This window comes from Cephus cinctus, unplaced genomic scaffold (assembly GCF_000341935.2).
Source record: "Cephus cinctus unplaced genomic scaffold, Ccin1 Ccin1_scaffold0407, whole genome shotgun sequence".
NCBI lineage: Eukaryota > Metazoa > Arthropoda > Insecta > Hymenoptera > Cephidae > Cephus > Cephus cinctus.
The window spans coordinates 1,017,536-1,040,996 of record NW_014333091.1 but is presented as its reverse complement, the minus strand read 5'-3'; the positions used below and the strand labels follow the sequence as shown (position 1 = coordinate 1,040,996).

Genomic DNA, 23,461 nt, shown 5'->3' with positions numbered 1-23,461 from the left:
AAAATTGAAGTCGCTGGTACGTTCAACAAATTTTTTTTTCATTGCGAACGAAGGGATTTTTTTTTTTTTTGAAATTACTTGCGATTTTCTTGGACATTAAATACACACGATACAATTTTTTTGGACGATATTCTTTTTATTGATTGTTGTGTACAGATTTTCCACTTTTTTTAATCTTCGCTTACGTATCCATTTGTTTGTTCGACAATTAGCTTACGACAGACGATTCCTTTTCTTTTATTACAAAGTTACGGGTACAACGTTTACAAATGATAACAGAGCACGAGGAAATGACGTATTAAATCGAAGATCTTTTTTCTTTTCTTTTCTAATATAATTCGAAAGTTCGCAGTTAGTCAAGGATAATCATAAACACAGCGAGCTTCTATCTAGCGCTATATCCATCGCTAAGATGATAATATTTTTCATACTTACGTATCGATGATGTTGCCGCGTGCTGTTTCCATGACGACCCCAGTCTCCTCTATGGGATTATTCTCAATCGTAGTAATTCCCATGATTTAGGAATATTACAGTAGAAAATGTCGAGTACGCCGCCATACATTTTTTCTTTAATCCTGTGGTCTCACGGACTTTCCATTTATGTATATAAATTTTTTTTTCTTTTCTTTATCGTATATCATTATCATTATTATCATTATCCCTCAACGTCCCATCGTTCTTAGCTGTCTCGTGTGGAATGCATAAGTTAACGCATTTTATTAACAATTTACATCAAAAGATAACATGTTCAAAAGTAACTGTATATCGTTTGTTGTATTATTTACTCGTCACTCCAATAAAAATTATTCACCTATCTACTTCATACATAGTATAACATACATAACTGGAAGCCCTAGACTACTAGGTTTTACATGGACGATGTAATCGGGTCAGACAGATGCAACGGCGTCTCAGGAGCCGTCGAGCTACCTCAGGATGGACACTCGTAGAATGTTGACCACGTTGACCATCGTCGTGGCGACTAGAATCAGTCGGTGAGTCTCGGACAGAACTGGATGACCACATCCGCTCGAGTCTGGTAAACAAACGGACAAGATATTATAAATTTGTTGATCGGTGAGTTCCAGGACTCTTGCCGATACGTATTAGGGACTATGAGGACACTCGAAGACTTCTAGGACGGGCCTGGAAGTATTTTCATGTGTAACGATATACTTCCAGGAACATAAAGCGGCACTCACACCGAATTTTCCAAAAACTTTTTATACTGGACACTCAATTGTGACGGGTTAAGAAATGATTTCGTTAGGTTAGATTAGCTCAGCACTCCAATAACACATGTCCCAAGGGTTAGTTTAAAAGAATAACGGCTTGCCGTTGTGAGTGCCGCACATCCTGGAAGTACACCTTCGACAAAATATATATGTTATTTCTCGTTATCATTATTTTTACCGCTCGTTAATCGAATTCCATGTGCATTTCCTGTATTTTCATCGAGCGTTCTCCACTTTCAGGAAAAACTGAGGGTTTACAAACTCCTTCGATGCAGATAACAATGGTAAATACGTACAGTGGGATCACTGCCGTACAGCATTTTACTCTTTATTGAGAATACGCAGACGAAGGTATTTTCTACTTGCCGATAATCAACTGTTAATGGACTCCTTATCGGACTTTGAAATAGTTTAGTTGTTTATTATTAAATTCTCTATATTCAGACAGGGGTGTCCGGATCGTTTGAATTGTTTGAAAGAATTTTTAAATTTTTGAAAATTTTTCTTTTTAGTTAAAAATATATAATGTTGGTATACGATGCCAATTTTTCACTAGTATAATACCTGGTCTGTTCGAAGTAAATGATCGACAACTGATTGAGAAGTTTACCCACGTACAGTCACGCTACTCGTGAATACTGAAATGTTGTTAAATCCACGTTTTCTAGTAAACTCAAAATTTCTTTAGTAAGTGTCGTTACGCAACCCGGGAGAAAAGTTTTCGTACCTCAGATCCTAGTCGCGAAAGCCTGCGGCAACGTGAAACCAAAGAGTCATATTAAAGCTGACTTGTTAGTTTCTGATGAAATTTTCAAGTTAAAGAAAAAAACTATCTTAGCAGGTAAATCAAGTTGGAAGTTACTCGGTGCTTTAAAGTCCACGTTGCAAATGTATCCCTTCGTCCCAGCAGTATCGCCGGACCCGATCGAGGCGTCTCGTTTCCCATGAAAACCAATGCATAATTCAATCCGCGTATTATGGAACGAGTAGCGAAAGGGAAATTCTGCGGGAGATTCAATTTGACAGCGATGAAAATAAATCTCACTGTTCTGGCTATTGAATAGGATAGAGGGACGGATATAGTGGAGATTCGGTGCAACGTGGGAATACGTGAAATGAGTGCACGTGCACTTGAAAGGACACGCGGACTGAGTGCACATGGCAACAAGGGCCTATGAACCGAACATTCCTCTTCATTCGGTCCATATCGCGAGTAATAAATCCCTCGCGAATCTTTATCACCTGTATCGGATTAATAAAGCGCACTCGTTTAATCCGTGTTGTTTTATTACGCGTGTCTGCCCACTCGAAACACGCTGCTTTTTATTAGCCTTTTCAAACTACCTTCGCCGCGGTAGGTGCGCATGCACTCTAACGCGTTCGACGTGTCTCGAAATTATTTGAATTTCGCGCCGCGAATTTCAAAACTCTTCCCCGCTCTTTCGCGAGGCTTTGATACACAGGAAGTCGACGAGGCGTGTCGCGATTTTCAACGAGCCATAAAGAATTTTTCTGAATCTCGCATCGAAATTGGAAACTCGCCAGAATGAAAAACGTCGCCGAGAGAGAATGAAGTTATTGCATCGAGAGCGGAGGGAGATTTGTCTTTTCGTTCTTTTTTTCCAATCGCCTTAGAAATCATATTAAGACAAATTTTATTGAACAGGCAAACGCAACTTCATACTGGCTTACACGCAATTTCCAGTACTGCCAATTGTTAAGGGGACTAAATTTAAAAAAAGGTGTATTGTCCCTGTCCATTGTAGAAAATAAAAAGGACGCTTTAAAGTTACTAGAAATTACTATCCCTTCGTATACAGTAAACTCTTTTCGAGGTAATTTCCCTTTTTCATCTCTTCGTCCCCCGATTATTTGCCTTCACATCGAACGGACTATATATGTACATAAGGATACGTGCTATTGTCCCGCTAATGAGGCTCATCCCCTTTCATTCTCTGCATACATAGCCTACTTGTAAATCCGTCGAATAACACAGACTCGACAGAGTCCCGTTTACTGGATAAGGTCGGTTTGGTCTAAGTTCCACGTTTGGACTTGCAACGAGCAAACTATGTTAGACGCGGCACGTGCGCTCGAATGTAAACACGTAAAACTCATTAGGCTAGTAAAAGTTCGGCGCGCGGATTCCACCATCCACCACCAGCATCGACGTACCTATAACTTCTTTTTCCTTCCTATATTCCCTCGTATTTACACGTGCTTGCATTTTTCTCACGTATGTTCCATACGTCAACGTATAGTTTATCGGATAAGCGGTGCATGCCTAACGAGATAAGAACTACTCGCCAATATTTCTCAACGTTTTCCGGGAAAGAAAATCGAAGTACACGTGCGGGATTGCATATGGATTGGCAGCCGGAAGTGAGCGAGAACGGAGAAGAAGCACGCGTTCGTTTCTTGATTGAAATGGGGTCACGTGACAAGGAAGAATTACACGCGTTACGGTGCGCATGCGGTGAATAAAAAGAAAAAGAGAAATGCAAATAATATACGCGAGACAAGAAAATTGAAGAAAATCGGGGTATAAAAATAATTAACTCAATTTTTGTTGCTTCAAAATTATTTCAAGAAAAATGACGTATGTCAATAATTTTCTTACCCGCTGTATTATCTTTGAAAAAATGTACTAGTTATTATTGATAATCATAAATTGTCACAGACTATTCGCGAATAAATAATGTAACTGAAAAAGCGTCTCGAGGACGATTATCCGATTATGTTAAGTACCGAATTGTACCTACTGAATAGTCGAATGAAGTAATGGAAGTAAATTGTACGAATGGCGACTGCACCGAGAATTATTATTCTATAGAATTCATGAATGGTACGAATTGCATGGGGACGTAGAATGGACATGGTGTTTTAGAATTTCTATAGAAAGTAGAACTTTCCGAAGACTCAATAAGCATCGCGTGGACGTTCCTGGATATATATATATATATATATATATATATATACACACACTTACACCTGATATCTGAAAGTGGGGCGCGTTCATGTATTTTAAAGCGTCGTAAATCAATAATGTTAATATTTAAAAAGGAGTTTTCAAACTGTTTCGATTTGCATGTACTTCTCACGGTATGAAGAGATGAATAAATTTACATTACTAAATTCCCATCGCTCTTACTTGTCGCACTTGGGCCAAACCGCGTAGGTAATTCAACATTGAGGAATGAAAAATGAGGACGCCCGACGTCTTCCTCTCGCGATTGACGTCGTCGCTATTATTGTTTCCCCTCCTCCCGCGACGTCACAGTAGGTTTTACGTCAAAAAGGAGTCGCGCGAATTCCACAAATCTTCGAAACGGGATGTCGGTCGGAAGTATACAAAAGATACGGAAGTAGGAGGTCCTACGAAGAAAAAGAAAGTTGTCAGTCAACTTTCTCTTTCGGTCACTTTCGCGAATTTATCCAATACGAATATTATAAAAATTATGACTAGAATTTCATTATTTACTATTAGCTTCCCTTTCATTCTTTTTTTTTTCCTTACACTTTTCCTTTCTCAATCCATCACTACCCTATTTCTCATTTTAATTTTTTTCTAATTTAATTTCATGCATTTCTCTTTGCTCCAGAAAAAAATGTTATGCTGTACAGTGGCTGTGTGTGTGTGTATATATATATATATATATATCCATTATTGTCCTTTATCTTTGATTGCGTAATAACAGTGCTGCCAATAACGTCAGCACAAGGATAGAGAGATGCCTGTCCTTCGTAGTACGACTCATAGCCAAGTGCTGCACTTTTATTGACGTATTTGACTGATCGACGCATCGATGCAATATCTTCGGCCGATCAGCCCCGTAAAACAGCCGTAAATCATCCCAATGAAAAGAGTAGGGGCGAATGAATCTTCTAAAAGCAGTTCGTTCACCCTGGTAAGTGTGACAGTGAGTCACAAAATCGACAAATGATTCATCACATGAATCAAGTGCATCTTATATGTCGCACATCAGTCTATAGTATGTGTATAATGTACAGTGTACCAGCTGAGATGCACGTTGGCGGTTTCCGGTGGAAAGGTGGGAGATTTAAAAAATTTGATATGAGAGCCATGGAATATTTTTGGATTGCGTACCGATTGCGCATATTATTATTGTTCGTTTAACTTCCGTTGGCAAATAAATAAATTATCTTTAACATTTTAAATAATATGGAAAAAAGTTTAGTGCAAAAGTCGTAGAGCAAAACGGAATAGAGACGAAGAAAAAGCTCATACGGATAATATACGTGAGTGTGACATTTGCTGTTCGAAATATATGGTAATTTTTGGACATCCGATACTGGCGGAACACTTTAGCTTCGTGCAGCAGCTTCGCGCCGAACGCGCCTTTTGCCAATTGTTTTGAGGTACGCGTTTAGTCAGAGAAAAATCCGCCCGCGGAGGTAAAAGATATTGCAATGTAATTTTTTTTATTACAAATTTGAAATCTACATATTTCATTTCAGATTTTGCTAGTTCCTCGCCATAGATTTTCGAGTCTACGGGAGAGTCTGGGATTACGAGTGTTCCTGGTCGTAACGTATGCAGCCTTAGCATCCTTAGCAGTTTTTCGCTTTCCGGTTCAATAAGCATTTTCCGAATTCCACGAGCCGTATCTTCCAGAACTATCGCAGGTGCCTAACAGCGCCTCCAGGTGAAATTTTTTGGAACTAACTATAATGCTCCCCTCGGAACCACAACTTTTGGAGATAATTCATCGAATTCTCGTTCCACTCCCCCTAGCGGAAATTACCGGAATTACCGCAGGTGCTTAACAGCGCCATCTGGTAGGTTTTTTTTCGGAACTAATAAAGTTGCTCCTCTCGAAAATACATATCTTGAATTCTCGTTACGCGCCTCTTATCGGCTGCAACGAGGAACGCATAATGCTGCTAAGGCTGGTAGGCTAGTAAATTTATGAAGGCTGCCAAAGGTTACGACCAGGAATACGTACAATCCAAAATAGAACATGTGGACTTCCAGCTTGCAATAACGAAGCAATAGCATTGCAATAAGCATGCCTCTAAACAATTGTGAAAAGTTTGGAGTGAAGCTGCTACATGAAGATAAGGCTTAATCTAAGTCCGTTTTGAAAATCTGTTAAAAAAAAACCAAATTTCAAACAGCAAATATCTTCCTTGTTATGTTTGCTAGGTGTATGAACTTTTTCTTATATTGATATACATATATACCTTAACAAATTGCATCCGATCGAACGTCGAAGACGAAGGATGGAAGTAAATCGCGATTTCTATCGTTACTCATTTTTGCCATTCTCGAGCGCCCGACTAATAACCCGACTAAGGATTTATTGGCAGCGTCACGCTCGCGTACGTATAGGAATAGCTGGCGTACGGCGATGAAATAATGACAATTGTCAAAGGTTATAACGTGGAGATAGGGTTATCTTTGTCTATCAATAAATCGTGCAATCACTTATCGCTGCGTATAAATATACGTCTGGAATTGCACGGTGCATCATTCCGAGCACTTACGAAAGTGCAAACATTAATTAGAGCAGAACGCTAATTGCCACGATGTACCATCAGAGCGAAATTGAATTTCGCGTTTCGTAACAGTCTCTAGGCTCGATGACTGCAGAGCTTCAGTAAGTTATTCCCGTCGAACGGTTTGGTTCAAGTTTTGCCCTTTCGTCTTCCAGCGGGATAAATTCTGACATTTGATCAGATTGCAAACTCCTCCGGTACCCTTGATGATCTAACGAAGCGCGGGAGGAGAATGAAAAAAATCTGTAAAGTAATAAAAGAAACGATAGGATAAAGCTGAGCAGGAGAAACTTTTGCAACATAAACGTAGGCCGAGCGAAAATTGAAGATGGTAAGAGAAACGAAAAAAATTAAAAAACAAAAACGACTTGAAACTAGAAAGCCAAGCTTTAAAATTACTCGATTCGATAGAAGAGCGGATAGCACAGAAAACTGATAGATTCGCACAGGAGTATCTCTCACTCGGGTAATGCGATACCTTTCTATTAGCGAAATCGACAGGATTTAATTAGCGCGAAGCGTCCGGGTAATTACTGATAATCGAAGGCAGTTCAATAGTGAAGCAGAGAGAGGTTCGTTAGCGTGAATTCTTTTTCAAATTTTTTATTTGCGAAATTCTCACCAGATAGCGCTAGCGTATAACACGTGTTTCTATCGACGCGCATTTAATCGGAGAAATTTCCCTGTAACTGGCTGGATGGTTGTTATATATATATATATATATGTATTTTTTATCAACCCCTAAATCCCGAAGGGTAACCAAGGAGGGACGTTCAATTGTACTGGAAATTAAATGACGTGAAAAATGTCCCTCGAAAGGGCCAGCCTACAGCCACACTGTAGTAGCTACCCCTATAGGATAGTCCAAGTAAGGGACCCCTGCTGCTGGTAAGCACCGTAAGTCAAATCGGAGACGATCGTCCGCGATAAAAGTAATTCCATTCCCGTAACTGCTGTACGGGTCCCCCCCTTTTTCATCTCCAAAATTTTCCACGACTTCTCGCGAGCTCCCACGAATACGCGTTTCCTGCCATTCCCGTGACGCTGCGAAGCCAATGACACGAGAACGCATAACCATCTAAGGCCAGCATGATTCATAAAGTAAACGGCATACGAGTCAGGATGACAGGACCGAGGGTGCTAACCCTCGCAATTGACACAACAGAGGGCGCAACCCCCGAGAGCTTCCGGCTCGTTGACCGCTTACGAATGGCAAACATTCAGGGTCGGGCGAGGGAAAGGGTGGGGCGAAACTGCAAATTTTACGTGAAAACTCAAATATTTTTGAGCACGCTTCGTATACACGTATCTATAACGTTCGTCCCAGGGGACGATGTGGGTTCAATCGAGACTTTCTTTGTTCCCTTTCAAGTGTCATATATAAAAAAAAGTCATGTTTACAATTTACGTGATCGACGAGTGATGATATTTTCCGAGGGATCATTTTTATACGACACGTAGTTGAACTTACGGTGACTGTGTGGCGATGCGTCTCCTGTAATCGGGGCCAAAAGGGGTGCGTCCTCTGTGACGTCGAGTTCAACGGAGTCGCGGTACACGTTGGAAATCTCAGCGAAGCAACGCACCTGCAGGCGGCCATCTTGAAAGAGATCACTCGAAATTTTGAGCTCGAGACTCGCCCGAGTCATTTCCATTTCATACTGGGCCACCCTCTGAGACTGTACTTTGTACTGCATCGTATCGTTGTTCAGCTGCAACAAAAGATCCAGCATCACTGGATATGGGCATTATCCAGCATCATAGATAATGCCGCTTTTAAGATGGAGGACATGCAGTCGCTCTTTATTCCTTTTTTTCATCTTTTTCCATTCCCCCCCCTCCCTCCTCCCCCCTCCCAACCTTACTTCTTATAACGCCCCAAACCCACTCCTCATCGCATTCCTCTTCTTCGTTCTTCTGGTTACGGTAGCCACTCATCTCACGAGTATCTCTGCCAACCCTGTGACTTTCCTGTACGTCACCTCGGCCGAGTCTTCCGGAAGGGAAGAAAAAAGAGCCGAGAAATATCCTCTCAACGTTATTACTTCGGCAAACAAACAAGGGCATGCATCAAGCCAGACTTACGACGTAGGGCAACGCGCTGTGTCTATAAAGTGTAAAGTGTAAAGCGTAAAGTATCCAACGTAAAATTTCCTTTATACGTTCCTGCTTTCGTGTAAGGTGCGTGTATAGAGACCCAATTTAGACCCAACTGTATCCGATTTTACTCAATCTTGTCGTGTATCGTTCTGATTGGATTACGGCACCTAGCAAAGTCTCGTCACCTGCCTACCCTACCTGTAGGTATTAGGCAATTTTCTAATTTTATGAACTGTTATAAATTTAAATGTTACCAGGTATTAGAATATTTTGAGAAAAAAAAAGATTTTGAGGATTTCTGAAAATATTGTGAGGACACACAAATTTGCTATTGATAAAATCATATGAATTACTTTAATTTTTGTCACATTGAAAATTGTCGATGACCGTTTCGGAAATCTCAAAAGCGCGCCAGAAACAAAAAATATATATGCGCAACACGAAAGCTGGAGGGTGAACTTAATCTCGAATGTAAGCTTCTACCTTGGCACAAGATCAACTGCGTATTCGTGGGTGACACCCATTTCTTTATTTCTTACTTTTTCGTCCCTTTCTTCCTGCACTCTTCCTTATTCACGTATCTCTTACCGAACCCCTCATGGGTTATCTAAATTTTTGGAAACTGCTGAAAATCGATTTGGATGATTTAAAGAAAAAAAAAAAAAAAAAAAAAAAAAAAAAAAAAAAAAAAAAAAAAAAAAAAAAAAAAAAAAAAAAAAAAAAAAAATCTGGCACTGTCACCAAGTAATCAATTGCTAATGATAATTTCATTCCCTTACAAATTATTTCACGATGGGGAACAGGGAAGAATAATTTAAGGAAAGACTAAAAAGATCGATTGAGACAGTTATAGGACGGATGGGATGGAATTCTTTTTGGAAATACCTTATCCCATTTGTCGAGGACTCAGCTGTAACGGTTGTTCAAAAACTTTTCTTAACTTGCGAAAAAAAGGAAAAAAAAAACAAGAATCCTTAAGATTACTTTTTATTCCTCTTGCGAAAAAAAAATGTAACGATCGACATACTCTAATTTATTAACAAGACAGAAGTCCGAGAGTCTTAGTGTCAATGTTAATAATATAAAGAAGAAAGATATTCTATAGCAAACCCATAATTTAACTATACATATGTATATGTATATAGTTACCTATCAACGCAAGGTATACAAGGTGTACACTCCAAATGAGAATTAACATCTTTTAATCAACACGTTCCTGGCACGTACTGCCTTGTCACATTTATTTCTTTTCTTTCCCCGACCCTCCTTTGAAAACAGGGCGCCACAGTCGATTTGGCGAATCTTCCAAAAAACTATAATTTAATCGCGAAAAATTAAAAGGATCAAAAAGTCTTTATATAAAAGTCCCTCTTAATCTGATCGATTCAATCGAGGAACTAATTCATTTATTTAAATACGCAACACGGCTTTTCGGGTTTAACGCAATGATGCAATTTCCTGTTAATCAGGAAGTGGGCTGTTGACCCAGCTGGAGCTTGAGAGGCTGTGTCGATAAGCGTGAGTGTAAAATCTCGGCTAATCAGACGCGAGTATAACGGGGCGAACGAATTCATGCTGTTAGGGTCACGAGAAAATGAAAGTAGAAACAATATAAGAGCACCCTATAGGGTATAATATATAATCTTATAACACATACTATAGATATACATGATACTACAGTGCCTACGGTATTTCGTATGGCATTACTACACGTGTCTGATACTACATGACCGAAATTTTGACCGTTTAGGATTGCCATTATTGATTTTATAAAAAATAAATACATCGATACTGCATTGACAAGGGTGGATCGACGTGAAGGATTAGACAAGATCGTGATTTAATTACTTACTATCAAAGTGATTTTAATTACCCACGGATCAATACTTAGTACTCGGATAGGATAATTAGAAATAATTTAATTAATCGAAATTGCTATAGCACCGCAAAACAAACCCCTTTCACCCGACAGAAGAGACAGTTTGCTAACCCGATGTAATTTGTAAAGTAAATATGAGCATACCGATTGGTTCACCCGCTGTCAAAATACTACAGCGAGACAGGGTTGATCTTTTTTTCATTTCGACATATAAATAAATTCATAAAGTGTATCGTGGCTGCAATTTATCAGTATACCTATATAAAGTACATGTATATAACGTAAAAGCGGACGTGGTGAGATTCGGTCGATGTTGCCATTCGCACTCGTTTTTCCAGGAATACTCAAAAAAAAAAAAGAATATGTGTATATAACTTTTCGTATACATATACTACATAAGTACTTCGTATCTGTCCTGCTGGGAAGCTTTCCACGCGAATGCCAAACGCTCGGAAACGACGCCGGGCACGAGCGGGCAAGTGAAAAATCGACGCCGCATAGAGTGAAAGGAGGATGGGGGCACGTGGAGGGAGAATGGCGTATGATGGTTGAGGGATGAAGGAGAAAGAGGGTGAAAAGGGAGAAAAACTCAAAATGTGAAGCGGCCGAGGTACGGGGGACTGGCGATGACTTGCGGTAAGTTAAAGTTACGTCACACAATAGGCCGTCTATTTTTTTGGTTCCCCCCACTGAAATAACCACTGACAGGCGTCCTCGCTACGGTAACGACTGGCTTTACCAATATAAAATCGTTGCTTTTCCAGGCTCACTCTGCCCGCTCGTGCGAAACGAGCCATTGTCGTTTCACTGGTACAACTCGACTTACGAGTAAAATCCGAAAAGTTTCTTACGGACGTCATTAACGCTGCCATGAAAACTGTTCGATTACAAATCATCGCAAGTTTAATGTATATTTTTATTAGAATAATTATAATAATTCTAATAGTAATAGTTAATAGTTAATAATGCCTTGTAATAGGAATTTTGAACAGGGAAGTTTTAACTTTGATTTAAAAAAAAAGTCCCTTTATTTCCTATCGAAGTTATTACCGTGTACGCGCGCTACACGAGAAAAACTGAAAACATTATGTTTCGAGAATTTATCAAGAGTTTATTTTGACGGAGTGGTTGTAGAGTGACGTCATGGGGAATAACGGCTCGTGTCGATTCGAAACGAACACTGCTAACTATGACGCCTCTTTGGTTGACTAACTGGTAAAGCACTCCAGGCACTTCCGTCGTATTAAGCGCGATACCGGTTGATGGATACTAATTGTCAAAACTAATTGCAACGTAAAACGAGGAGACTCGAATTATAAAAAAAAGGAAAAAAAACCAGCTATAAAATGTATAGTGCGCGAGTGAATAAAGAGGATACAGTATAACCAGGCTGAAGTATAAAAATATTTTGTGCGTGATAAATTACGTGTATACGTTATAGGTAGCAAAGGAAAAGGCGTCTACGTTGAGTGGGTGGCAATGACTGGTACATAGAATTTAGATGTTTGAACTGGTAGAAATTGGTTCAGGAATTGCTGAGGTTAACTGAAAATTATTGAGGGTGGCTGAATGGTTACCTGAGGGCAGAGACAAGGAGCAAGAAAGATAGAGAAAATAAAAGGGACACTAGATGGTAGACGTAGCTGTGGACTATGGAGTTTATAGAGTGTACCATACTAAGCGGAGTCTTGTGACTGCCGTATAGAAACTTTAATCATCCAGTAAGGTCACGTAGGTGTCGGTAGGTGAGGCGAGGTGATACTTACGTGGTTTCCGTTGAGGGTCCACTTAATGACGGGGGCGGGACGGGAGGGTCCCGATGTGCAATTCGCTCGAAGAGTTTCCCCCGCTGGTAAACGCTGCCTCTCAGCCACGATCGTGGGATTCGTTTCTGGGACATCTAGTAATTATATAATTTAGCAGATGCAGTAAAGAGATTAAGTTGATTCTGGCATAACGCCAGGCACGAACTCAGGAACACCTAACCGCACTGTGGCGTCCCTGCCGGCTATTCGGTCGAACCTACTACAGTCCCGTCTCATCCCACGAGAACGGCACCTCTAACCTCCTTTACGGCTATACAGAAAAACCACGTACGTACCTACAACCTCCATCGGCGCTTCCTTTATCGCAGTATGGAAGGAAGGAGCATCCGCGGATACTTCGCATTTGTACCGTCCAGTCAGCTCTCTAGACACGTTGACTAGAGTCACGTCGTGGTTGTCCGACTTTGAGATCTGCGAATGTCAAATTTAATGTACCATACCGCTCCGCCTATCGGCTTCGACTGCTACCACGGCTGCCACCACTCAAGTACAGGTACAGTCCCTATAATATATTTTATGCTTCCACCAGTCAGTCGTGTTATAGGCAAAGTTCGTCTTTACCGACCGAGTCCTTATTTTCTGTCTCAACACGCCCTCTTCATTTTCCCTTCTGTTTATTTCTCTCTCTCTCTCTCTCTCTCTCTCTAAATTTCTCTCCCTCTTCCTCACTCTATTCCTTCTCATCCTGTCCTTAAATTGAGATCAGACTTTTATCCGGCCATTTACATGCATCGCGTCATCTCGCCGAGACAAACTAGATCACTATTCTGGACTACCGGATTCCCTTTCTTCTTACTCCCGTCACACCTCAAACTCACTCCTCCTCAGTAACCTGATATCCTGGTTGTCGCTCGGCTGCGAGTTTCTACCCACGCCGCGTGCTTCGTTACACTGAGACTGTCCCTGCGGTACGATTATCATTTTATACCTGGGGATTTGCACGGTCCCAGACAGGACGACGCGCTTCGACACACACCGAGAAGGATATTGGATTTACGCGGATGTCTTCTGGAAACTGATGAACCTCTTGGTTGTTGTTGGTTAGTTGTCTTTAATATATATATATATACACAAGTACGTGACGCATTGATGCATCTTGATATACCCTGCGCTATTACCACTTCTTACAGTATAGTATCCTGTTGCTGCTACTTCTGTTGCCAGTGCTGTTAGTGTTACTACTAGTTCTACTAGTCGCGCCGCTACTAGAAGCCATAGAACAATGCACTCAAGGAAAATTTACGAAGCCAGAGTAAGTTTCGCATAACTTTGGTAGAACTTTACTGTATGTGATGCTATCGCGATACTCGCATGGGATATACCTTTAGTTAAATGGCTGCTACGCCAAGATGGGGTACCGTATAGGACGCTAGTAATAATTTGAACTTGCTACCCACTATTTTTCTCTACCTAGGAAACTGGCTTTTGCATTATTCGAGATGATGGCTTATATGGATATCAGCTTGACCGGCACTTCCGGGCAAGAAGTAACGGCTGCTCTGGACGTTATGATGTTCGGTGATGAGATTTCGATGTAGAGTAGCGCTTCTCGAAATGAAATCGTTATCGATTTATTTTTTCATCCAAATGCACACTAGCAATTCGTTCGTACTTCAGGATGCTGCATTTAGGTCAGTTGCGAATCAGTTGATTTTCCGAGATATTTTTCAAACGACGATTTTTCATCGGTTCGATGTTTCCGGGGTTTCGAAAAATCTATTTAGGCTACCGTTCACAACCAAGCGATAACTGCAATGAAATACAAAGCCAAAACCATAAGCTCCATCACGATACGGGAAATGCGAAAAGCTGCAACGGGCATTCGAACGACACTCACGGGATTTGCAGATGGTAAATAACGCTTCTCCGGAGAAGCTCTGAAGTCGAGTTGAATTCAAAGTCACCATTTGTATATCGAACGTACCTAACCTAACAGTTGGAAGAAGTTATTTTTCCTCGGCACTCCAAGAAAACTTTTTCGCGAACATCGATTCTAGAAACTCTCTCGACACGCCGTGTCCGCGGTGAAGCGAGTTTAACTTTCCTGAAATTTCGTAGCCGCTATCTCCGGACTTAACATTACCTAGAGCAACCTACCGGCGTACCTTCTAGAATCGCAAGATTCCTCATTCCGTTCCTTCTGCACCGAGTAGAGACAAGCGCGAGGTTACTCTTTTTCTTTATTCAAATCTTCAGCGTTAGATATACCTTTTTAAAATTTCAATACCTATCGTTTCCCTACTTTGAGTTCATTAAAGTTTCAGCACCATATTTCCACGTTAACTCCCATATGAAATATTACGTTGTTCATATATTTTTCATACAATTCCAACGCGGACTGACATACCAAGAGTTACCGTTACTTTCTCATAACTTAACAACTTCTTACGTGAAACTACCGCGTGCCGCTTCGAATTCGAGTAGCGGAGAAACGTGAGTATAGATCGACGGTAGTTCCTATCGCTCCCATAGGAACGAGTTAGCTAGCATGTAGTGTGCCATACCGGTAGAAACGTGAAACTCGGTTCCGCGCACATTCCGTTTTCTGAAATCGCTGGTACACCTTTAACCCAGTAAAGCTCTTGGGAAGAAACAGCAATTAGATCCCACGAGATCCCGAAACGTGCCCCTCTCAAATTTCATTGTCCATACCTAAGTACGTTCGCGGCTTGCAGGGATCGAACTCACTTCCTATATTCATTCCAATAGGCATCTTCCACCACTTCCTGTCCTCCCGCTTCACTAAAAACGTGAAAATATTGCGATCGTCTCAATTTCTCCAAACTCTTCTTCCGGGATGATCCTGCCATTCCGTACTAGCTGCTCTATCCCACCGTGTAATATACGGGGTTCTACCAAGTTTCCCATCGACTGGCACACCTACAGTTCAAACACGCTGGATCCTATGGTATACTATATCGTCGGCAGCGGCGGTCGAACGCGAAACTTACTTGACCTAGGTTCAAAGCCACTCGGTCGGAATCCTAAAAGGTTTTCGCTAGCGGCATCCGCTCGTAAATCAACGTGTTATCGATCGGCCCGCGGAAGCCGTCTCCAAGGTTCGCACAATTTCTGGAAACGATGCTTTAAGCAGTATTTTTAACAGCTATACGTGAGGTACACAAGTATCAAGGTATTTAAGGTATGAGTTTCCCTTAAAAATTGAATTTAGAATTAAACTATTCTAATGAAAAAAATCTACGAAGCATAAATCAACCAACTGCTGGGTCCGCGTAGGATTCAAATGAAATTATGAATTTCAGACGTTGAGTTAGTTCAGTCTAATCAATCCACTAATCCTGATAGCCATGGCGAGATGACCTCCGTGTAAAACTAATTTGACTTACGAATAGACTATAGCGAGTTGCAATATTAATAAAATTCTCCTTATACTTACATCTACTTTTATACCCTGAACCGGAAATACGGTGTGGGATGGAGCTTCCTTCGGTAGATAACGATAAAATTCAACGTCTCCACGATACCATTTAATGGCATAGAGACTGGCACTCTCGAGGTCATAATTGCAAGATAGCAAAGCGTCATCCCCAGATCTGACCATATCCGGAACTTTGATCTTTACATCCTTCAGACCGGTCGCACCTGCGAACAGCGTAGCAAAAGAAAAACAGCCGTTACTCTACCGTCACGTAAGTGTAGGATAGAATTGGCAATATCGGCTCGACCCACATAGACGAGCCCTCTCCGATACAAGAAGTAAAACGATGGGAAATATTCCCAAGGGACGAAACACCCCAGGGCAACCAATCCTTTTGCCGTGAAGAACCTTCAACGTCGAACTCGTCCACAAATCGGTCAACCGAACGAATATCTAACCCTCCATCCCTTGTGGTCCATATATACATACGAGGAGAAGGCCCCATTTCCACTTTTTTTATCTCAACCTAGTTTTATTACATCTCCTTGTACTAATTCTAACCTGAAATTCTTCGTGCCAATAATTATTTATTTATATAAAAAAAAAGGAACCCCCACTTGCATTCAACTTTATTAATTATCTCATGCGCAATCGTTGATCCATCTTAGGCAAACTTTTCATTGAGCCTTTATATGCATTTACATACCTGTCGTTAATTGAAGCAGAGAAAAATTAGTAGAAAAAAAGAATACTACGTTTCCCCTAACGACTGGGAAAGTTATGGTTACGCCGCCGCGTTGGGAATTCGTAATACGCACCCTCGCTGCGGCCATCGCTCCCGCGAAAGACTTTGGTCGTTCCTCTGGGAACATTTTTCGTCGCACCGGAAACGAGAGCGGTAACGTCCGTACGCGAAAGGGTCTTTGGACTCGAGAATTTAAAAGTGTATTACGTGCGTCAAATATACGAGGACCTTCCCGTGACCCAACCTGCTATGCCCCTTGGCACAGAGGTTTCACATTTTACGAATCGCATATATCTTCTCGATTCAACCCCTTCGCGTTTTATTCGGTGAAATTAGAAAACGTAAATTTTCATCTTTACCTTGCGCTTAGGTTGCGCTTAATGTTCTGTCGACTGCTGGTTTTACTACCCCTGTGTAATGTGACCGTGTAAATATGTACGAGACACATTTCACGTATATATTTTAATAAAGTTACGTATAGATAAATCTGGATCTCTTAATGGTACATTTTATAGGGTGGATACGGTTTTTGTAGTTTTAATTCGCCAGACATTGCAGTAAATGATATACGTATATATAGTATATGCCAGGGCAGAGAGAAAGAGGGAGAGAATGGAATAAGAGAGAAAAAAAGAAGCTCAACCATTTAGCTTGCGAGCGAATATACGAAAGTTACAAGTATACAATTAATTTTCATAACCCACCCCTGGAAGGGCTGGCATATTTTACGTACCCTGTAACACTCGGGTGGTCTCGTTTAAAGTGCCTCATCCCGAAATTTTGTGAGCTGCAGATTGCCAATTACGTAAATCACCGTAAGTGGGGTGAAACTCCATGCTCGTACTTAGGACGATATAAAAACAAGGGTTGTTGCCACCCAATAGCTTGTCGGTCGTTGAAAAGTTCTATCGGAAACAAAGTGTAGGTAAACTGTGGTCCGTCGAATGAAAATTTTATTTTCAAATTTCAAAAATTATTAGCACGCAACATTTTTCGCGATTATCAAAATATCGTTAATTGATCCTGCAGGTGCCAAGCGATATTTGCACGAATGAATTTCACGGCTGATAATGCGAATTTACTAGGGTTTGTAATTGCGGTTGAAAAATTTATATGCAAGTACAATCTCTGGAGTCCAATTTCGCGAATATTCGAGCCAAACGCGAATAAGCTCGAAGTGCGTTGCTTCGCTTGAATTATTATTCTATATGGCTACGATAAATTCACACGTTAAGGGTCTAATGGAGAAAATTTGTTTGACAATAATTAGATACAATGTGTCATGTGGTTAGTGATTAGAATATTATGGGATTTAACCTTGTAATTCGCGGTATTGCCAATTTAGGACCTGCGGCAAGGATTATGAGGTTATAAAGTATTCGCCATTTTTGGTTGTAACAGTTCAATAATTTTGTCTATACCTGTACGTATCTCACTCTCGTTCACCCTCTGTATGATTGTTCTATGGAATATTTTACAGAGCTTTTGCGAAACTATATTAGCTATTATGCCATTTTATGCTCACGTATATATACTTGTAATCTTGTAAACGGTATAGTTTGAGGACACGACAAATTAGGAGCATTCATAATAGCATGCTGATGTTTCTTTTAAACTACTACTCGAGACATCACAGCATTGGGGTTCTGAGCTAACCTAACCTAACGAAGCATTTCTAAGCCCATCGCAAATACTGAATGCCTAGCATTGAAAAAATGTGAAAAAATTGAAAAAATGAAAAAAAAAACAAATTTGGTGTGACAGCTGCTGTATGGTCCTCAAAGCAATCATTACGCTGTAAATTGTTTGAGGACGGTCCCCAAAGTTTACATTTGTCCTCAAGTTATACGTTGTATAGTTCAAATTGTCCCCAAAGTATACTTTTAACATAAATAGATAATATGAGAATTTCGAAAATTGCATAATTATTTATCTTGACACTTTTCCAATGAAATGGATTAAATCTGAAAAATTCAAAACGCTGCAGTTTCTCAAACCTACATTTTTCTTCATGTTAACGAACATTGATCGAGTCAAGATAAAATGTTTTTATATACAACATATATATATACAGGGTCAGCCAGTAGAAACGCACCAGCAGAAGTTGGCCGCAAGTGACCGACACGGCAGTGTGGCCTCTTCAAAAAATGACACGTGACTGTGACTCATTCCCATAAGCGCAAACTGACAGTTCGCATAGCAATAAGGTTATTGAAATATTTCAATAGTTAGGTTACTGAAATAATTGATTAATATTGTAATGACAAAATGTAATATCATTTAAGATTTATTTTCACAACAGATCTCAATTAAAATAATGTAAAGTTTAAAATATTCACAATTTCGATATTTCCAAGTAACGATCACAACTGCAATTCTGCAATACAATGCTTTAATTGATTTAAAAATCAATTAATTGAAATGTTTTTATAGCAAAAAATCTGTTGTGAAAATAAATCTTAACTGATATTATATGTTGTCATTACAATGTTAATTAATTATTTCAGTAACCTAACTATTGAAATATTTCAATAACCTTATTGCTATGCGAACTGTCAGTTTGCGCTTATGGGAATCGGTCACAGTCACGTGTCATTTTTTGAAGAGGCCACACTGCCGTGTCGGCCACTTGCGGCCAACTTCTGCTGGTGCGTTTCTACTGGCTGACCCTGTATATATATATGTTGTATATAAAAACATTTTATCTTGACTCGATCAATGTTCGTTAACATGAAGAAAAATGTAGGTTTGAGAAACTGCAGCGTTTTGAATTTTTCAGATTTAATCCATTTCATTGGAAAAGTGTCAAGATAAATAATTATGCAATTTTCGAAATTCTCATATTATCTATACGCACTCTAGCAGTCCATCAGATTATTATATTATATATCCGAGTTGTTTTCGTGACTTGAGCGAAACTCAAAAACGTCATGCTGACAATTTTCTTTTTCTCGGCTGCTTTCGCGACGCGCGAACGGAAGAATGAATGTTGCTAAAAGGAAATGAAAATTCTGAATCTGCACCCGATGAAAATTATTGTTGTCCTCGTAATATTTCGTCAGACGATACAACTTTTTTTTTTAAGGATTTACGGTGCCATTATTCTTCCGGGAGCTTGTCGCGGTTTTAAAGGCCACTCGGTAGATACAGCGAGGGTAAAATATCCGAGGGTAAATTTCTCAGGCGAAAAAAGAAAAAAAGTATTCACACGGGGTGTAACGTCAAACAGTCAGTCGCAGTAGGGTACGGAAGAAATTATGATCTTCAGGGACTCTATGGAAATTCTCTAAAAAGCTGTGGTAACGCGAAAGAACTTTTTTCCGTAGAAGAACCGTAACCGCTAATTTTTTTTTCGCTTTGTCCGAACCAGATGCAGCGAGCATCATTAGCGTTGATACAAATTTTTTTTAAATTTATTATACTGCTATATTGCTATTAATGTGGCATCCGACCATCATACGTATAAAGCATATTGTAATTTACTTTATTTTCGCGTATATAGCAGTATCTTTATTTTTTCACCTCGTTTTTAATGAACCCACGTATAACTTGTCTCAGTGGCGCCATCTCTTTTACGCTCTGATATTTTTCGAAAGTAGAAGTAACGAAGTACAAAGCGTAGAGGTGCACGCTCCCATATATTTTATTGGCTTACATGGCCCAAGGCACTCGCTCCCAAGCTCACTCGCCTGGGGCTTGTAAGGCGGATGAAGCTTTCAAAAGCCGCAGTTGCATCCGCGAATTGAAAATTAGATTTAGACATTCGCTTTCCGTACGTTCCGTACATACGGCTTCTAGGAATGGTATTACGTCCAAAATGGATAACACGAGTAGGGGTAGATGCAAGTTCTGCAGTATACGTAAAAGTACATTGACTTAACTTGGAATCGAGGCTAAAATGGAGCAGTGTAGTTATATTAATATTTTCCATAAAAAAAAATCATGAATCATAGCATTGATACGTCCAAATATTTTACATATTAAATTACTTGGTATTATTTTCAAAAATTTTATTGCAAACTATACGCAACCCCAATTCCTGGAATTTCCTGGAATTTATCTACTGGAATTTTCTTGATATTTGATTTTACTTTGATTTTTTTTCTCTCAGACTGCAAACTCGAGAAGAGCCAATGTTTCCTTTTCATTTGGATTCTTACGGTCTTGTTGTCCTCTACAGCATCTCGGGGCCATGTACGCGCAATTTCATCGATACAAGGAAGACGCGGTTTTGTTCGACGCAAGTGACAATAAACGTCGTTCAATCAGCTTAAGAGGAAACGTTGGCGCGACGCCAACGGAAAGTCCGACGCGAAAAGATGGAGCGTCTTGAGAAGTTACTGCTCGAAGCAATTCCGGGTAAGATATTAACGACGTAAATCTTGAAACGCTCCCTCAAATATCTAGAGAACGTCGATACTTGTAGTAACGAAACATTCCGTAATTGTCGAGAAACTACGTAAAGTCTCCATGGAGCCTTATTGAAATACGAGTAGAATAGTTAATACACGCATTGATATACGGAATTGCACATACTACATACATACTACAGTAGTTACGATTCGTAACTTACGAAGTTTTATACAGAAACGGTTCGATGCTTTGAGAAATTCTCAAAAGGCGATTCGGTCGACCTTCCCACACGCTGAGACACCATAAGTCAGACTTTTCATCCTTTGACTTTGTTGCAGGTATCCTTCGGGCAAATGTCCATTTTAGCACCCCAAGTGATCACTAAGGATTCTCATTGGCAGGATCACCCTTGAAAAAAAGTTTTCGGGTCGAAGCGAGCGAGAGTTAAAGCCTTCGGAGCCCTCGGAGAGTCCGTTAGGACTTTTCCAGAAGTCGGGAAACATCGTTTCGCAGGCCGAAGATAAAGGAACGGAGAGAGAAGACTGACGGCTACGAGAGGATATAAAAGAAGGGTGGCAAAGGTGTGCGGCAAGAGAGAAATGGGTTATACGGACGGCGTGAAGGATGAAAAGAGAGGAAGAGTGGTTGGGTCCCGTGCAAGTTCTATGAGCGAGGTTAACTCGAGTTTCCATTGATTTTTCGCTAGGAGCCTCGAGCGGAGTTTTTCCCGCGGCAGCGTCGCCGTTCCGTTCAATCTGCCACGCGTCGCGACGCTCGCGAACAGCCAACCCGTAAAGATCGCCTGAAGAGTGAGTTCAGCCACTGTCGCCCGTAGTGGCCCTGCCTGAATCCCGAATCGAGAGGAGCTGGCTCGAAGACGTTGGAGGTTGGGATAAGGTGCCTAGGGAGATTCGACGGGAACCCTTGGAAGTACGTAGCCAAAGTGCTTGGGATTTAATCTAAATCCTCGGCCGAGCGAAGGAAAATAACGGAAACGTGAAAAGAAACTTTTCTCGTTTGAGAAGCATACCGTAGCTTTATGTGCGCGAGAAGCGATTATCCCTCTCGAAAGGTAGACACCGGGAGAGAGTGGCGAGTAGAGTGAGATGGTGGGAGCAGGGAGGAGGTAGAGGGGAGAAAGAAAGATGTATCGCTTACCTAACCTAACCTATAGAATATAATGCCACTTGGGTTACACATTGAAATCGCATCCTGTATAACCAGTTTACTCCAGGCGCCGACTACTGGCAGCTTATGAAAACGCGCCTCCATCGTCAAAGCCGGTGGAAAGGCCTTATAGGCTAAACGACGGAATGCGTTGTTAAATGAATTGATTTCCGTTTCGTAAGACGCTTTAACGTCGCTTCGCGTCGGGCGTTTGACGTTGACGAGGCAGGCAGCTCTTTGTGCCAAATTCCTGTCGCGTTAGTGGTTTTCGCGAGCTTCTCACGTGTACGTTCCAATGGAGAAAGGAGAAGGAGCGCGAGATTGAAGCTGCGGCAGTAAGACAGGGAAAGAGAAAGGCGATGAAAATAAATATGGCAAAATCGCACCGGGGAAGAGAATTGATTTCCTAGTCGATAATCATGCGAAAGGATGCGCTGATCCGTTCAACTTTTCGACGATCGGACTTTTTTTTTCCCTCACCAAGAAAATCACGTCGACGCTCACGATTTCACGGCTACTTAACGTACTTCTTTCACGGGGCCTTTCGAAAGTCAAGATTCTTCCGATTTTATTCTGCCATCCATTATGACATCACTTACTTACATACTTTTACTCTGGACTTCAATAGCTTCTTCGCGGCGAAACGTAAGTTAACGCGATATATCAATTTGCCGGTAATTTAAATTTTTTCTCATTTCCATCTGCTTTCGCGAGATACGAATTTCAATGGAATTACTCCAATGTGGGAGATTCCTTACGAAGAAAACGTTGTGACCTTTTTCCACTGACCCCCTATTTTTTGTAAATTAAAGTTTTTCGTTTCCTTTACTTTTTTTACAGTATTGTATTTATCTACCGATTATACATTACGCTAATGACTTTTCTCATAATTGAAAGTCGATAAAATTTAAAACGTATGACTGTCTTTTACAAAATTATATAACAGTCTTTATTACATCTCGTAGCCTCGCGATACTAATCACGGACAATTTTTTAACATCCCTTAAGCGTGAAATCACTGACTCCCTTTATATCTCGAGAGGCGTAAAGTGACGAAGAGAAAAAGCCACCCCCTCAAAGCTCTACGGCCTCGGTGCGGTCTTACATCCGGCTAAAAACCACTGTGGGCTTTTTGCCGAGCTAATTAATACGCGTAATTAACTCCCGCGCTGCGTGAGAGAGGCATAAAGATCTTTCGCCCTCCAACGTGAGAAACGCGAGAAACGTGGGCGGGTGGGGGTGGGGGGTGGGGGG

At 40.7% G+C, this 23,461-nt stretch overlaps 1 protein-coding gene and 1 long non-coding RNA gene across 3 annotated transcripts in view; one reads left to right on the top strand and one right to left on the bottom strand.

Annotated features, from left to right (window-relative positions):
• Window positions 1–435: 435 nt before the first annotated feature.
• LOC107267508 overlaps window positions 436–23,461 on the bottom strand; it is a 51,128-nt gene continuing 28,102 nt past the window's right edge. Inside the window, exons 2-6 of one of the 2 annotated variants that reach the window (XM_015739321.2) lie at window positions 15,961–16,166; window positions 12,839–12,974; window positions 12,504–12,637; window positions 8,230–8,470; window positions 436–1,039 (exon numbers count right to left, since the gene is read on the bottom strand). In XM_015739321.2, coding sequence (XP_015594807.1) covers window positions 930–1,039; window positions 8,230–8,470; window positions 12,504–12,637; window positions 12,839–12,974; window positions 15,961–16,166 — 827 coding nt within the window. In that variant the 3' untranslated portion in view covers window positions 436–929. The remainder of the gene's footprint in view (window positions 1,040–8,229; window positions 8,471–12,503; window positions 12,638–12,838; window positions 12,975–15,960; window positions 16,167–23,461) is intronic. The other variant, XM_025084871.1, reaches the window with a different exon arrangement.
• LOC112494323 lies at window positions 13,479–21,663 on the top strand. The gene is made up of 4 exons (XR_003059604.1): window positions 13,479–13,603; window positions 13,694–13,815; window positions 20,868–21,046; window positions 21,379–21,663. It is a non-coding gene; the product is annotated as an uncharacterized LOC112494323 (long non-coding RNA).